General features: G+C 44.4%; 1 protein-coding gene across 5 annotated transcripts in view; it reads right to left on the reverse strand.

Moving 5' to 3' along the window:
• Window positions 1-11,048, reverse strand: part of ryr3 (ryanodine receptor 3) — a 109,439-nt gene extending 98,391 nt beyond the window's left edge. For all 5 annotated transcript variants that reach the window (XM_060041700.1, XM_060041699.1, XM_060041698.1 and 2 more), the window contains exons 1-2: window positions 10,892-11,048; window positions 78-197 (exon numbers count right to left, since the gene is read on the reverse strand). In XM_060041700.1, coding sequence (XP_059897683.1) covers window positions 78-197; window positions 10,892-10,939 — 168 coding nt within the window. In that variant the 5' untranslated portion in view covers window positions 10,940-11,048. The remainder of the gene's footprint in view (window positions 1-77; window positions 198-10,891) is intronic.
• Window positions 11,049-17,978: the final 6,930 nt, after the last annotated feature.

The raw sequence follows: 17,978 nt of genomic DNA on the forward strand, positions 1-17,978 counted from the left end.
AACATATTCCAAAGCTTTGATCTTCGTTCATTACTTTTATGACCTCTATTATTCCACAGCATGCGCCAGAATCTCACCTTGGCCTCGGACGTGGGTTCGAGGTAACACAAACGATTTCCGAGTCCCTCGGCCAACAGGCAAAACTTGCGATTTTCTTTCTGGATGGTGGCCACGCATTGGAGTACCACCTCATCATCCTGTCAGGGAGAGAGAACGACAGGGGTTAGTGCTAGATCGTTTAATCTTGACGGGCTCTCTTTGCTTTCTGTCTGTCTGGGTTTGGCCCAACGGAAATGTTTGATATTGACTCTGCATGTCAATAGAATAGCTCAGGGGTTCAAACAGGGGATGGGCAGGGAAGATGGAACAATACAATAACAATACATACAAACTATATAGATACACATATTCTTATAATTATAATACAGAAAATAATTCTGACAACTCACAAGATTGCATTATTTGATCAAAAATAAATGAATCAGATATCAGAAAATAGATATGGAAAAACCTTAAAACATAGTTTTCTCTAAATCTAATGAATACAGCAGTGGGAATCAAGCCAGCACAAGTTTAAAATCAATAGTCTCTGTCCTGTTTCGAAAACAAATCAGCAATTCCAACATAGATAAAGCTAGGATAAACCAAGTTTAAAATTACAACGCTTAATCACTGTGTGGCTCGAACCCTGAATGAGCCAATATCTCTCCAACCTAGTTCCATCACACCACTGAGTGCTCTAAGACAAAGCCCTGGCTGGCCATGCCCTAGGGGAGAGAAAGACCAGCATAAGCCAGAATCAGCAGATCGTACTGATCCAACATCTCCATAGTGTGTGTGTGTGTGTGTGTGTGTGTGTGTGTGTGTGTGTGTGTGTGTGTGTGTGTGTGTGTGTGTGTGTGTGTGTTTGAGCTTGTGTCTGTGAACTCCTTTCCAGCGAACGTTCCACATGCAGTGGTTGCCATGGTGGTAGCTCCCAGCAGCTTCGCATAGGAGAAAACCAGACAGAAATAAAGATAACCAAGCTATTTACAGTCAAGCGTGGTTTATGTTGTATTTAAAGCTCTACCTGTGTTGCTTGAAAGAGATTAAGTTCGACAATGCATGGCATCCTGTCCGGATCGTATTACCTCATAAATATTCCCTCGTTACAGAACAATGGATCCACAAGTACTCAGTCAACCCACCATTGCTAAAATGTGATATAGTGTTTCGCCTGTGCACCACTAAACAAATGTCACTGTTTTATGAGGTCAAACCATGCATGGTTTTATGATTGGCTGCCCTCCGCAATAACAACTAACCTGACCTCATGTACTACTTAAAAGGTGCTGTATGGGCAAAATCTAGGATATATTATTTGAGTTCCATCCATCAGCTGTTATGAGTCAAAATGCGCAGTGAGAATATCACTTTCAAGTTTAGACTTCTTTGGTTTTTTGGTTTTCAAATCTTGCTCTCTCCCACGCTTCCCAGCTCTCAAATGTTACCGATCGCACCTACAAATGTATCAGTATTTCATTGGTGTCTAAATGGATGAACTGTGTGTTTCAGAGTAGGAAAGATATATTGAAATACAAGGGACCTAAAGTTGGTGTTAAAGACGAAAACAAACAGCTACATAAAACATCTAGCTGTTAAGTTGAAGCTCTCAATGGATTCAATCCAATCTCTCTAAACCGTGTCCAGTTCCAGGCAGACAGATATGTACGCACACAATCGGCCCTACCAATCAGCGATCAACCCGACATACGAGGACCAAAATAAAAACATAGACATGACGTTAGAGCAGGTCGGCGAGGTCGCCATCATAACATCTTAGGAAAATAACATGTCAGGAGGGCCAGCAGCGCTCCCATTGGTCCACGAGCCGCCATGCTTGCTGAGGGCCCCAGACAGGTCATTACAGAGGACCTCAAGAATTGATGCTGGCTCTGAATCAATAGCCCCCCCTCACCCCGAGACCCGCCCCTCCGGACCCCGGGAGACTAGACTACACAGTTTGTTGTTCAAAGCAAGCAAAGGGAAACTTTATGAGGCTGAGGGCGTACCCCAGATTTGTCACCTCATTAAAATTAAGTAAATTTACATCTTTTTTCAGCCCAGAGCATTCCTTACAGCCAAACCCGCTGGTTCTTGGCGCCCGGACAGATTTGCTATATTTATATATATAGTTTCATGTTCAGCTCATCGTTCATATTTTTTATTTTCACACAATGACATCCATCCATTTTTCTCAATTTGCATTAATAATAAATAGAAATATAACTAGTCCAGCATGACCCCTCAGGGCAGCAATGAGGCAAAAATAAACACATAAATCAATTAAATACATTTATGATCCCCTTAGTGTCGACTCAGAAGTCGAAAGAAAAAATTCATTTGAAAATATATATTTTTTATCATTATATATTCTTTCCATATATTTACTCTGACAAGCAATATTTTTTAATCATTTGTCTTAGTGCTTTCAATTCAGTGACGTCAAGCCTTTAAAACTCAGGTCTCAAGATTCCCTTTTTAAATAAGAGCTGGTAACCAGAGCGCGAGAACCACTCTTAATAGGGGTCTCTCTCTCTCTCTCTCTCTCTCTCTCTCTCTCTCTCTCTCTCTCTCTCTCTCTCTCTCTCTCTCTCTCTCTCTCTCTCTCTCTCTCTCTCTCTCTCTCTCTCTCTCTCTCTCTCTCTCTCTCTCTCTCTCTCTCTCTCTCTCTCTCTCTCTCTCTCTCTCTCTCAGCAAAGTGATCCTGGCGGTAGCGGCGGCAATAGCGCCGGTCATCTGCTTGACAGCTAAGGACCCCCGTCTATGTATAGCCTCCACCCCACCCCCTTCACGCCTGGGGCCAGAGAAGACGCTGGAGGGGTGCGGGGTGTGTGGGGGAGAAGAACAGCTCAACCCTTTTGTACCCTGGCCCACCCTTACCCACTCCGACCCAGCCCTATGCTCGCCCCTGATTTTTCTCCCAATCCGTGGACTATACCCTCGCCTCAAACGCAGACTTCCAAAAAACGAGTTGGACCAAAACAATAACAACAACAACAGGTGTCCGTGAACGAGCTCTCTGATTTCAAAAACCTGACCATCTCCCTATCTTGTTTTTCTCTCTGTGCATAGTCGCTGGTCTTCTGCTGGACAGCAACAGGTGCATCACGTGTGTACGTGTACGTGTACGTGTACGTGTGTGTGTGTGTGTGTGTGTGTGTGTGTGTGTGTGTGTGTGTGTGTGTGTGTGTGTGTGTGTGTGTGTGTGTGTGTGTGGGGCCCCGATGCATCTCCGCTTGGCCGAAACCTGAGAAGTTGCGGCGTTCCGGCATACCAAGTGACCTCCCAGCCCTCGAACCCGTTGCTGCTGCTGCCGCCGCCGCCGCCACTGATGTGAACTTGAGAAAAGGTGAATCTTTTCCATCTCCCTGCGGTGAGGCTACTTTGACGCATGCCTCGTCCGGGCCGGGGGGGGGGCACAGACTTTGGGTGGAAAGAACCAGACCATGCGGGAAAATGGAAAACCACTTTCTCCTGGCCTTGTTCACACTGTCTCAGGTCTAAGACGCACGGCGGAGTCTAAATAGCTGCTAGAGTAGCGCAAGGGTGTGGGGCGAGAGGGCTCGTGTTTCCAGTAAATGTCAGGCATGGTGATAAATGGGGATTAGAGCGATGTTTTTCATGAAGCTTAGCTGAGATTAGGGAGATCAGAGTAGATAGTGTATATGTGCTAAACGGTGGCCTATAGACTGTGGGCGCCTGCATAAAACTTGAGCCAGCATTACTTGGTTGCATCCAAATTCATGTGTTTAGCACCCCGGACCCCAAACTATAAGGAAAGGCTGCACAAGTGAAATCAGACCCTACCCCATTTGCAGGGAACACATACTGTCATGCCATGTGAATGTGACACAAAACCAAGGGCCAAAGAGCATAAGACACTGTCTTCAGGGGTTGTGAGTTGTCTGTCTGTCTGCTGTGCAAGGTAGTTGAATGGAGAAACCGAATTCGGACATGAGCAAGAAAATCAGAGTATCAAGTAACAGAGATATAACTGTTAGGGCAGTTCAGTTGTGACAGTTAATCAAGACTGAAGGACGTGAAAGAGCTAGTTTGAAATAGAAGAAAGGCAGATACCCAGACATACAAAACAGCAAGTGTGACTATCATCATTCCAAAATCAAAGCCTAAGTTCATAGCCATCTTAAAATAGCACTTGTTCATCAGCTTAGCTCTTTGCTTGACTGCCTGCGTGGCACATACCATACCATTACCCAAGTGACTCCAAAAACAAAAAGAGGCAAGAGGCTTTTTTGTTGTCACATCATTACACAAAATGCATCTTTAATCCGTTTAGCTGTGTGAGGTCATACATTCAACAGCCGTGTCCATCCAGACCATACAACCAAAAAGTCACAAGAAGATGGTGACTTTTGTTTGTACTCTGTTGTAAATTGTACCGCATAAGAGTAAGAGTAAGAGTTATCCAGATCCACACATACATATATATATATATATATATATATATATATATATATATATATATGTATATATGTGTTTATATCAATATATGTATATACATGCATATGTGTTTATTTGCTCCGTAATTCTGAACAATCCTTTATGTATGTGAAATAAAGCAATATTATATATTCATAATAATATGACTTAATCAATTCTGTGGTCTGTGTTTTGTTTTTTGCAGTAAATATAAAACTCATCTAAAATGATATTTAAAGTCCCAGCACATGGCACTTGCCATTTCCTCAAAACAGTTGTTAGTGTCAAGATAGAAATCCCTCGATGTTGTGACTGGGATCCATAACAAGGCATTTAACATTGTGCCAATACTTCCTACATTATCACCTGCATGCATGCCTTTGCATGCATAATTGGATGGGTTTCAGACTGCTTGTGTACATTTGTGTCTCCAAATTGCCAATGTGCATGTGAAGTCATCAGATATAAAGCGTTTCTGTAAACACAATGAAAATCATCTTAGGTTACCATGAACAAAAGGTTCCCACACCAGTGTTTAAATGTAGGATGTAAGTGAAATGAATGCCACACGCACACACACACACACACATATAATCTGCTGTGGTTCAAGTCGCTGTAAGAAATTGGATTGCTTGACCTTAGCCTGCTGAGTGAAACTCGGATCAATCCTTGAACTTCAGGTGGCCATGGCACGTGAGAGTCTGTGGGTGGTGACTGGTGGTGGCACTCAAACAAGGTCTCTGGGATGCACATCAATGCATACTCTCCCCCAGGGTTACAGTGGCAGCGTGATGCGGTGCAGTTGGGCATTCGTGTTGGTTGGAAGGAAATTGGCAGGCAGACAGTATTAAAAAGTGGAAGTGAAGACTATGGTAGCAGAGCGACTGAAGCGGTGCTTTCATAACACTATCCAATTCCATCACCCAACCAACACACACACTCCCAGTCCACACACACGCACAACCCTTCCCACTACCCCAACCAGCACCATCCATCCAATTACAATTGCGGCATTTAGCAGACGCTTTTATCCAAAGCGACTTACATCGGTTAATACACACATTGACACACCGGCGGCAGAGTCAACCATGCAAGGCGACAGCCAGCTCGTCAGGAGCAGTTGGGGTTAAGTGTCTTGCTCAGGGAAACATCAACACTCAGCTAGGAGGAGCTGGGGATCGAACTACCAACCTTTCGGATATAAGACAACTGCTCTACCTCCCCTGAGCTAAGCCGACCCCCATCCCTAACTTCCCCCACCAGCAGAGGAATAGCAGCGAGCTGAGAAGCGACGTGGTAGAGAGAAAGTTTAAAAAAGTGTTGTAGGAAAGATTTAAGACCGTGATTTGTTAGAAAAGCTATGGCCATCCATCAGCTGTTAGTGAGGGAAATATTGCGGGGGGATATCTATTTCGGTTGACTGCACCTGCCTCTGTATGAGACTATTTAGATATAAGTCCGCTCCTGGCAAGATTCTGACCAATCAGAGCATCTCCTCCCTGATTGGCTGGGGCAATCGATCTTGCCGGTCCATCACTAGCTACAACAGGAGGGTGAGTGCAACACTTCTCAATGGCAGAGACGAAGGGAGGGAGGGAGGCGAGAGGGCGGGAGGAGAGAGGGAGAGAGGGGAGAGGGAGGGAAAGAGGGGGTGAGTGAGGAGAGAGGCAGAGAGGGGAGAGGGCGGGAGGAGAGAGGGGAGAGGGGGAGAGGGAGAGAGAGAGGGGGGAGAGAGGGAGGGAGACAGGGGAGAGGGTGGGAGACAGGGAGGAGAGAGGGAGTGAGGGAGGAGAGAGGGAGGGAGAGAGGAGAGAGGGAAGGAGAGGGAGGGAGTGAGGGAGTGAGGGGACCTAGCTCTCTTCTGCTCTCCTATTTTACAACTCCCAAATCGTACCTACAGCCTAAGGGGGGTTCACTATCATTGCAGATTCATGGTAAGACCACCTCAAAAGGCACCTCTCCCTGTGGGTGTGGAGGGCGGGCGGGAGAGGATTTGTCTCCATACCCCTTCCATCCAGAGCCTTTCACGGCTGGAGGCGCAGAGCAAATAGAAATCTGGGATGTACTTGGGAGGCTCGGGGATGGCTATGGCGACAAAACAAAAACACATTTACAACACTTTACAGGACATTTGCTGCAAATAAAGTGACATCGCGGCCATTTTACCTTGTCAGAAATAATGCCAGACCCAATCGCTCTTCAATTTATCTTTTATGTTGCATTCATGGAAAACGACTCACTGACCTGTCCCCCAAAACAAGCAAACAATCCTTTACAGTCGTGAACAGATTGTTCCTGCAGGGTCCTCCAATGAGAATGGATTACCTCCAACTGCCCGTGTCTGTGTCAGCCCTGAGGTGATTAATAGGAAGTCATTACTTAAGATAAGAGGCACCTGGCGTAACAGCTCCCAGTGGGACTCAAATACTATTCCACCCAAGAGGATTAAAGCAGCTCTCTCTAAGCAAGGTGGCAGAAATGCTTCATTTGTTTTACTTTCCGTTAAAATGTAAAAAGAAGGATGACAAAAGAGTACAGGCCACTGACTGTGATGGGTTTTAGGGTGAGCACAGGATTGGATTGAACACACGTCGCTCAAATGTCTCTTGCCAGAATTTATCAATTGCAAATTAAATGAGAATGTCTATACTCCGGTAGAGGAGAATAAGACAAGGGGTGACACACATCAACACTCCTCACCATATGAATGTGCAGTATTGTCTCTTTTGCAAAACATTGTACATCACGTTTGTATCACACAGGCAAATAAACTAATCTGATGTTGTATCATCATCAAAAACTTGTCATTTCTGCTTTTGAACCAGGTGGCATAATACACTATTACATTTCCTGTTGCTACATTTAAAACCATTGTGCTTCAACTCCATGTAGTGGTTTTCCCACAACCTTGTAAGATTTTAATTTTTGCAACACACACTTATGGACAACAATAAACCAACTACCATTTGATCATGGAAATCCCCCCAAAAAAAAGTAGAATGTGTGTGAAAATGGCTGTATATCATGTGTATTTGAAGGGTTGAATCTCTGTGCCTAACGCAGTGGTTCAGCATATTGCAACTAATGCTGAAGGCACATCCACAAATAAATCAAATGAAAGATAGCATCCTTCAGGGCTGAGGCCCGGGGAGGGCAGTGGGGCCAGAGAAGACATCCAGCCCAATCGATATGAGGAAATCTTTCCCATTTCATTTAGATCAAGAGGATGGAGAGGTTCACCTGAGGCTGTAGAGCACAATACAGATGTGTAGAGAATCTCTCATGTTCGATTAGGGTCCTCTGAACTCTGCAAAAGTCATCAACATATATTTCAAAAGTAGCCCTGGATGTTATCACTATACTGCCTCTGCTATTTGGGCAACCAGTCACAACATTGGGAACTCAGCAAAGAACAATGTTGTTTGACTGTTCCTCTCACAGATGCTACTAAAGTAAATATGTTTGTTAATCGCCTTTGAAAGTTGTTAGCTGCTAACTACTAAGCTGCTAACAACTTTGCTAACCCTAACCCTTTACCAATAGGTGCATCATTATTATCTGCATCTGGTCAATGCACCTGCAAATATTGATGTGTTATTCTTCGTACAGTAACTCTTGCATCGTGCTTCCAACAATTTAACCCCATGCAACAAGCTGGATCAATCAAGACAGGTGCAGGATTATTTGATTGTGTAGGTTTCCTAACCCCCTCTGACATCTGAGAGAGCTAAGCCATTATGCAATCCATGTGCTAGCAGAACAGCTATACTTCTTCACAGCTTTACTGTTCGCTAACAATTCCATGTGGCTGCATCATACATTTGACTGGCCACTAACGGCAACGTTTATTGAGCTACTCAACGACAGAGCTCCACACTTCTGGGTTTATACCCTTAATCCCTAATAAAAATGCCACCCGAGCGGTGCCGGGCCTGTGGTGGCCGGGTTGAGACAGTGACCCTGGTGCGGTCGCACGACACGGGGAGGGGGGGGGGGGGGGGGGGGGGGGGGTGGGCCGTGGTGGTGGTAGAGACGTATGCGCTGTGGAAGCATCAGCTTTTAAAGAGCTAAATTTAACCGGGCCTCAAGCCCGCGCCTTGGTATGCAGCGGGCAGGCTTCTAGAACAACATGAAGTCCAAATAAGCCTGGGACACCGGTGGAGGCGCCTGGATCCCCTGCAGGACCAGCCCTTCAGGTGGTCTAAGATCTAATAAGTAGCATGTTGCTAGAGGTCTGGCTCAACAGAATACCCACCATCCGGAGAGCAGAATCACTTTTCCGTGTTTCTTCACTCCTTCTGCTATACCAACAGCAAGGCAGGAAGTGAAACACTGAGGAGAATTGCTTGAAGTATGTACACTATTGTACACCTAAGTATGCTCACTATAGTCACAGAGCCAAAGATTGTGATCATTCTGGTGAAATCGTTAGAAGTAAAGTAACCAAAGTGATAACATGAAACACCAAGGCTTTCTCAGAGACACAGAACCAGACAACTTGACCAGTCATCAATATTGCTCAGTTACTTCAATCACACATCCATAGGCTCCAATTGTGTGTGTGTGTGTGTGTGTGTGTGTGTGTGTGTGTGTGAAATTATTTCCAGGGAAGCTGTTGTCACCCAGCAATAGAGGCGTCATACATCATTCCTCAATGTCGCTTTTTATTGCCATTTTTCTTGCCATTGAGAATAGCCATGCATCACATACAAGGCTGAAATGTAATCAGAACGCCTTCACCGCCATTAAGGATGGTGCAATGACATCAATTACTAGACCTTCTCAGGCTCATGTTACATTTTTGCCAGATTATAGCCCATTGGGAATTTCCCTTGATTGTCGGTTTCAAATCCCTTCATTTCACCTGGTTTGTGAACACAGAGAGATGCCATCGGTGCCGTCAAACAGCTTTGCTCCAATGCAGGCATTCTCCAATGCAATAAGCATCGACACCTTTCCACCAAATACTACCCTCCCTCTACCTCCAACAAGCCGTTCAGAACAAATGTAAATACAATTGATCAATACAAATGACTACAGAGATATTGCAATCAACAGCATTAGACGTCTTTTGTATGCTATAACTGACATCATAGTACAACATGCTTTGCATAGTCTCGCAAAGCCAGACCAAACTACAGCAAGTAGAATGACGCTTTGCATTTTATTTCCAGCTCTTTCAACCTGTGGCCCGCAGTGATGGCATGCTTCTCTCAACGCCACATTTAAATAACATTGCTGTGTATTCTGTAGGGGAAAGCCCGCGTCTCAAATCGCTGTTGTCATCAGATCATCAACAGGCCGTGGTGAGAGTGGAATCTGAGCGGTGTTTCTGGGTCAGCATATTATAGGCATGCTAAAGACAGGGGCCCCTCCCGTCACTTCTGGAGCCCTGGTCCCAGAGAGACCCAAAGGACGGACACACAGCGTCCACCTCTGAATGCTTAAGTCGTGGGGACATGAGCTGAATCATTTATCTTAATAGAATACGGTTTAAAAGTACTGCTGTAGTTCCAGGTTCAAGCCAACGCAGACACACTAGGCTACAGTAGACAGTATTTGTTTGTTGAGTGGCACAAAAACTAAGCCATATTCCACGATATCTTCAGAATTTAAAAATGTCAAGGTTTCTTAAATACGTTTAACTAATAAACAAACAGCGATGGAACAAATATAAAACAGTTGTTTTTCCCTAAATATAAACTGTTCATTAGGCCTACATACAGTGTATATGCCTAGACTGTTTTTTCCCACCACACCAACATACAATCTATCATATATAACCAGCATACAGTGTTCTGCATACCCACTAGCAACCAGTCCTCAGCGTAGAACAACTAAAATAGTCATTTGCTGAGGGCAGCGTCCGAGGTAACTGAACTTATTCAAACCTGTCCCGTTGCAAATTCATTGAAGTAAAAATAGCTATGCCGTTAGCGCATACGAATATTATCCAGGAGAAGAGTTATATATTGTCATGCCGCTCAATTGCATGATAAGATGCAGTATCTCATCCCAAGCAGAGTATAGCACGAACCACACCGAGCAGATTTTAAGGAATTTACTGATGCACCTGTACATGAAACACCCAGTGAATTCCACATGATGTTGTTGGACAGACATATCACCCCCACGCCATGTCTCCCCTTGCAAAACAACCACAAGTTAAGTTACATTGCATTGATTCATCAAACAGTACACCGATACTCTCGCTATCACCGACCATTTATTTATAATAATGTAACTAGTTTTGGTGGTTTTTAGTCACTTGTTTGAGTGTGGGGAAAGGCAACTGGTGATGCATTGCAGCCTACAACACACTCACGAGGCGGCAATTGACAGCAATTAACCCCAGTGAAACTCTGAACGAATTACAAACCGCGGCTTTACAAAAATGACTTGTACTTACAGTTCTCAAGAACTGAATCTCATCTTCCCCTTCTCCGCCCTCAGCCATGGCTGTGGATAGAGCCTGCTCAGACTCTGAAAGCCACTGACTGTGTAGCAGAAACGCGACGCTGTGCCTGACAAGCTGATATTAGCATAGAGCTCATCCACCGCCATGTAGGGCAGACCGGTCAAGCCCACCGCTCGCGTTGAGTCGCTGATGCTCGCTCGCGCCAACACCCTCCCCGCTACACGCACCCCCAACGCAGTAGCAGTGCGGAGGGACTCGGCAGCCCTCAAGAACAAGCGTGAAGAATAAAGAGGAGGACGTGCGGGTGTGGATGCGGGCTGCCTGGTTGAAGGATGCTCACAGATTAGCGGTGGAACACAACACACACCGCCTGGTGTTATCCATTTGGGGGTGTTTTTGTAAATTGGGATTCAACAAGTTTGGTGGGTTGGGATGGGAATGACGCATATGGTGATACAATTTGAATACAGCCCCTGCGCTGAATATAAAGTATGAGAGAAAGCCACCCTCGCGCTTGCTTTCCGTGTTTTCCTTTCTCTGTTTCGTGCCACCCACGCGCGAGCGCAAGCACGTTTATTACGCTCGCGCGGAGAAATGCGATTGTTGGGAAATCGGATTTAATTGTCTATCAGTTTTTCTGAATAGGTTTCCACAGTCAAGTATTGTGTGAAACAAAAAAACAGTCCGCTAGAAGACATTGATTTAAATATAGAGAGGGAAATTCGGCTGCACAACTGATGTCCAATAATTAGGGTATTATTTTATATCACTTTCTTCATCCATAAATCAACGGTCCAGTCCATCAGCAGTTACCACGCTCAATATAACGGCCAAGACTTTATCGGTGAACAGGTGGGACCTGGAACCTGGTATATAGCTGACTATACTGACCTCCAGTGGACATGAGAAGGTACGCTCGTGTATTTAATACTTTCAGTGAAGCGACATTTCCTGGATAATCTAATTATAGGGGGCCAACCCCCCCTCCCCAAACGGGGTGAGGGCCCCCCTAGAGATTCACCAGGAGGACTTTTTTAAATTAAGCTTTTCAAATGGGATGTCAAATATATATTAGATATTTTTAAATATGCATGTCGTTGGGTCACAATATAGTATATACAGTATGTGTATTATGCACCCTTATGGTGGATTGTACAAAGTTTCCCAGGATGAAGCCTTCTGCAATTGTCATTTGTCACTGAAACCCAACCCTACGCGGCTGCATGTCATTTGATTTGTATTTCTTGATTACAATTCTTGGTGGCAATACACTGTATATTGTTAAATGACTCAAGAATAGCCTACTATTAGTTGTGGTATTGGTTGTAAGTAAATGTAGAAAGTAATGCACATAGGTAGGCTGTGCTGCTTGGTGAATAATGATGTCTAGGATTATCTCATTCTGAACTGTATAGAATTCCTGCAAAAATGTTGCGGCTTGTTTTTATTTATTTTTTCGTCCATGGCACATCATCTATAGAGTCTATGGTCTATGTGAACAAAGAAAGTATGCTTGGAGACCCCCCTGAATTTCATAGTTGAATTCAGTCCCTGGATTAATTGAGTTATTGAAAATATATGTGGATGTTCAAGAATATATGACACAGATAATGTATTTCAAATGTACATATCCAATAAGAAAAGGTTTTCAGCTATATTGAAAAGAAAATATATATATATATATTGTGTAGATATTATGAAAGGGGTTATCTAACTGCATTTTGCATTTTTTACGCGCTTACGTGTGTAGTGTGTTGACGTGCTTTACTAAGGCGACTCATTTTATGACACACAAACCGTATAATAAACAACCCAAGAGAAAACACAATAACTGAAGAAGTTTGGAAGAACACAGGTTTATTTTCTTCCTTTTATGCATTTCACTGGTGGGAAAGACATTCCCACCATGCGCTACAGGTAGCTCTCTGGGCTCTGTGCACATCTCTTTCATCCTCAGTGCCTCCCCTTTTCTGAGACCCCTCACCACTTTCAATGTTATGTTTTCAACGGTTATCTAAAAGAGGGAAGAACAAACCTCACACAGTGCAGTGGGGGGGAGGGCTCTGAAATGTTAAAAGGAGCCTTGAGGAGTGAGGGGACAAACATGAACACTGCGACTGAGCCCTGTTGGTTGACCGTACCGGTATGCGTTCACTGATCGATCGATGGGCGACCGTCAGGGAACCCTCCTCAAACCGCAACATGAGAGTTACCCGCGGGACCGGTGAGTCTCGCAGAGCTCTCAGAAAATCTGGACCCCCAGATATAAGAAGGGGAGAATGATGGGCGGCGTTGGGGTCCAGTACGCCCCACCGCCCCTGAAAGCCAGGGCCAACCAGTCTGGGATGGAGGACTCAAACGGGCCACCGGTCGCCTCTCCTACTCCCACATTAAGAAGGAAGAAGTGCCCGGGAAGACAGAGCGGAGAGCAGAGGGTCCCCTTCGTGTTGGAGGAGGAGAAAGGGTTTCAGGAGGAAAACAGCCCGGCGGTACTACAGCTCGAGTCACTCACCTCACCACCCGCCTCTCGACCTCCACAGGGGTCACTCAAGTTTCTGAGGAACTTCTCCACAGAAAGGCTTCTGCTTCGAAAGGAAAACTTGATGACCCGATGGACTCGGACCTCTCAGATTACGACAATGAGACGTCCACGTGCGGTGAGCTCACCTGTGGACCAATAGGTGCCCAGGGGGACTGCCACTCGGTCCTGCGCTCTCCGGTTTGGGGTCCAATATTCTGCAGCAGCGGCGGTGAGAGAAGACGAGGAGCTGGAGATGGAGGTGGTGATTGGCAGGGTGAGTCCCGCCAGCGTGGACTGGATCGGAGTGGAGCGCGGTGGGTTCAGAAAGAGGCTGGCTCTGTCCCCTACTCTGGATGAATCCGTTATTCGCTTTGAGGCCCGATCAACAGCCCCAAACCAGAGAAGAACCTGCTATGGACACCGCAGCAGGAGCTAAGAGATGGCAGCTTGCGGCAGCCCCAGGTGGGTTTACAGAGGAACCACAGCCATGAACACCCACCTGTTGACATGCTTTCTGCACTGGATGGCGTTATCAGTGAGAAGAGTGAACTCTACCCATCAGCCAACAAGCGATCCTGTGACAAGAACTCATCATCAGTGTGGCCAAAGAACATTCCCTGGAATCAAACGACTCTCACTGAAATCCATGGCTGCATCGCCCAAGAGTTTGTCTAGAAACCTTGAAGATATATATATCTTCAAGGTTATACTTCCTATTCTGTTCTCCTCCTGTCTATGCACCCCTGGGCCCGGCCATTGCTCTCCGTCTCCGAGTGGACACAATAGAGAAGACAACTGTGGGGTTCAGCAAGAGGGAACATGCCCAGTGTCAGACGATGTAAGACCTCTGATGAATGAGAGTTCAGAGAGCGACAGCACAGTCACGGACCGAATCAAGGATGTTCAGGGGAATTCCAATACAAAAACGTACCCTGGGAGGAAGCAAATTGCGCACAACCTGAATCCGATCATTGTTGCACACCTCGGCCAAGACGGAGCAAGCCTTCCTTTTGGATACACCGCAGGTAAAAAACATCGAAATAGGTTTAAGGCCGGGTAGTACAATTGCTTTTCTGGTTACCATTTTTCACTTTACTAAATAAGAATAAAATAAATAAGAATAAAATAAAAATCGAAATAAAATGGTATGGAGTTAAATATTATAGGGATGAAGGTTTTTGTCACTATCTTAAGTAATACTATTACTAGTAACCACATTTTCAAATAATGTTAATCACTACATTTAAAAATACACCATTGTTGTAGACACTTCTATTGCTAATTTCGGCATTTCATTTTTCCAAAAATTATTCAACAATCCATGTTTATGGTTTTGAGCTCAGTTCTTGCGTTAACAAACAAGCATTCCTGCATTTAATCCAGCCATGCATATAAATGTGCTTGCTTTTCCTTGAAAAATAGTATTTCTTACGCGAGATTGGATCTTGATGTTTCTGCTCTGAAAGCCTCTCAGATGTCTAGCCACGCTCATTGCTGTCAGGTCTTGTTTTCTTTGTGATTTCTCCCGGGTCATGAAAGCAGGGGAGTCAACGCACAGCATGGGGCCGGAATACAAATGCACGTACGCACACACCCACACCCAATAAAACACAAACGCACACAGACTCTCACATCCCCAGTAAATATAGGCTCTAGGAAACCAAATAACAGAAAGATCTTTCAGTTTCTTTAACTGTCTTTTATACTTCTACACTCTCTTTATGAATGTGTGTCTCCATGACCGCAAACACTAAAGGCCCCACAGGCTCAGGTGTAATGAACGGATGTGTGCAGAGGTCTGTAAATAATGACTCCATGCTGGCTTTACATACCAATGAGAGAGTGTGTGTGTGTGTGTGTGTGTGTGTGTGTGTGTGTGTGTGTGTGTGTGTGTGTGTGTGTGTGTGTGTGTGTGTGTGTGTGTGTGTGTGAATGTGGTGGTGTGTGCATGTGTGTGTGCGTGTGAGTGTGTGTGCATGTGTGTGTGCGTGCGTGCGTGCGTGCGTGCGTGTGTGTGTGTGTGAGAGAGAGATCCAAGTAAGTAAGCGCCTGACATTTAAAAATGGTTAGGGGATGGGATGGGACAGGTCACATGGGATCTGTGCTTTGACCCCAAACAACCACGACTTTGTGAAAACTAAGGGTTCTTCTGCTTGTTCCCAATTGCTTGACGATGTGTTACATTTAGTTTCAATGACTCCTCTATTGCAATTAAATTCCAAAATCAATATCAGACAGCATTGTTCAAGAAACCAATTGTAATGAATCCCTAGTTTGGCTAAACCAACCAAACCTTATGCAACACCTTAAAGTTGAATAGACCAACAGTAGTGTCACTTCATCGATTAGGTTATAAATCAAAATGTATTTGCCCTAATGGGAGAAGGTGGTCCACATTCTTCTAACTCAATATATACACATATTGCTTCCCGAATTCACTAAATTCTTAATTAATTCAAACCAGTGTGCGAGTTGTTATGTTTTATTGAACAGTTTTTCATCTTGAGCAGACTCACTTTGTCCAGAGTTAAATAGCATGAAAAAATAAAGTAACTGCAAAATATGGTTGATTGATTATTCATTCTTCCGCGAGTCTTGGGTAGAGCTCCCCTTGTGGCCAGGTTGGAGATTGACACAAAAAAGATGGAGACAATTGGAAACCTTCTGTTCACCATCAATCAAATATTTAGGGAGAAAATACAACAAAGTATAAGGGTTATCTACTCATCAACAGTAAATCTACTTCAAAATACAATGTAAGAGTGCTTTAAGAAAACCTATGTGATCCCAGCCCTCAGTATGTGGACACCATGAGTAAGCAGGCCACCAGGGCTGGGTCCAGAGAACAGTGTCCGGGAGAGTGGGTCCCTGATGAATGGAATAATCATGGAGCTGGCATCCAACTAGATAGGCTACCTCAGCTGGAATACCTTAGTTTAGAATAGGACCGTTGCTCCAATTCCACTATGGTTTCAAATAGGATTAACACACTGAGCCAAGCAGAAGATAGGAAGGAGGGAAGCGTGACTAAAAAACAAGAGGCTCATTCATTGGATTATGAGACATAATATGTTCTGAATACGGCCGATTCAGAAACAAAGCTAGATTCCAACCTTTTCTTTGCGGTTGAAAACCCCTAATCTGTTGCGAGTGTGGTTCTCTGGCTCAGTGGAGCCAGAGCAGCGGGGATGTCTGTAGACCTTGATCTGCAGAGAGGAGGAGATGCCGCTTTGCTGGAACCGCAAGGGGGCAGGTCAAGGTCACAGAGGAAATGATGAACATTTCAAAATAAAGTAATGGAAAAACTTTAAAAGCATCCCTTTCTCATGCTGGTTTTATTGTTTATGTACTCAATTTGTTAAATGTCCATTATGCAAATCCTATTTTGCCTAAAACATGTCCGGCTTTCACTCCATTGAATTACATTAAATTAGGAGTAGGAAATTAGGTCAATGGCAACACATAGATTAATTTTGTTATTTATTTTTTAATTATGTCATCTAATAATGCTTTTAAGATCTAGCATGATGTATTTGAGATGCTTTAAATGTTTAGTGCAGTTTTATCAGTCTGGTTATCACAGCTACGATTCAAATCAATATGAACTTTTCGGAATAATAAAGCTATACGGGAATAGGGGAAAAGTAAAGCTTAACAAATATATATGTAGTCATAACTATTAAATGTCTACAACTCCATCATTCCGTTTTGTAAAGGGTTTGAGACATTGGACATATGAGGAATATCTGCCCAACTATTTGTGGTGTATTAATCTGAAGATACTCAGAAATCTGTATCTGTGAGGGGTCTATTCGTACAGCGTCTCCGCAGTGTTATTGATAGCTATTTCAGATGATGGTTTCCATTGTTCCCCCTTGGGCCCAGACGAGGCCCTGCGGAGACAGCAGGGGGTCTGGCCGAGGGAGGTGGGGGAGTCCCTTCTGTCCTGCAGACCCCAGCGGCCCTCACAGGGCACCTGTGGGGCTGACGAGGTCCATGGCGACTCCCTCCCCCCCGCAGAGACCTCCAGTGAGTAGCGTGTGAGGAGTGACTCACTGGAACCCGCAAGGGCAGCTTGAAATAAGGATTGTATTATTTCTGTCCATTCAAATGTTAATGTAAAGGTAAAATAAATACAAAAAACATTGGATTTCACAATAACTGTTTTTTGTGATGCATGGATACAAAACATCCAACAATATGTTGGAACAATAATTAGTTAAGAAAATGAATCAAGCTAAATGTCAATCATAACACTCATTGACTGCAATTCAATGAGTGTTATGATTGACCCTAACCCTAACCCTAACCCTAACCCTGTACAGCAATGCCTCATGAGATACTTCATTGGCAAAACGCCATATTGAAAGGGCTCCAGAGAGTTAGTAGACCTACTGTAAATTCCTAAATCAACATAAATATACCATAACCCACCTTGGCACTTCTTGCATGAGAAACGCTGGGGCAGATTCAGCCACAACAATTTCCTCTGTTAATGATAACTAATTTCTCAATTAATAAGGACCAGTCAATGACCAAAAAAAACAAAGACTTCTA

This window comes from Gadus macrocephalus, chromosome 21 (genome assembly GCF_031168955.1).
Source record: "Gadus macrocephalus chromosome 21, ASM3116895v1".
Taxonomy (NCBI): Eukaryota; Metazoa; Chordata; class Actinopteri; order Gadiformes; family Gadidae; genus Gadus; species Gadus macrocephalus.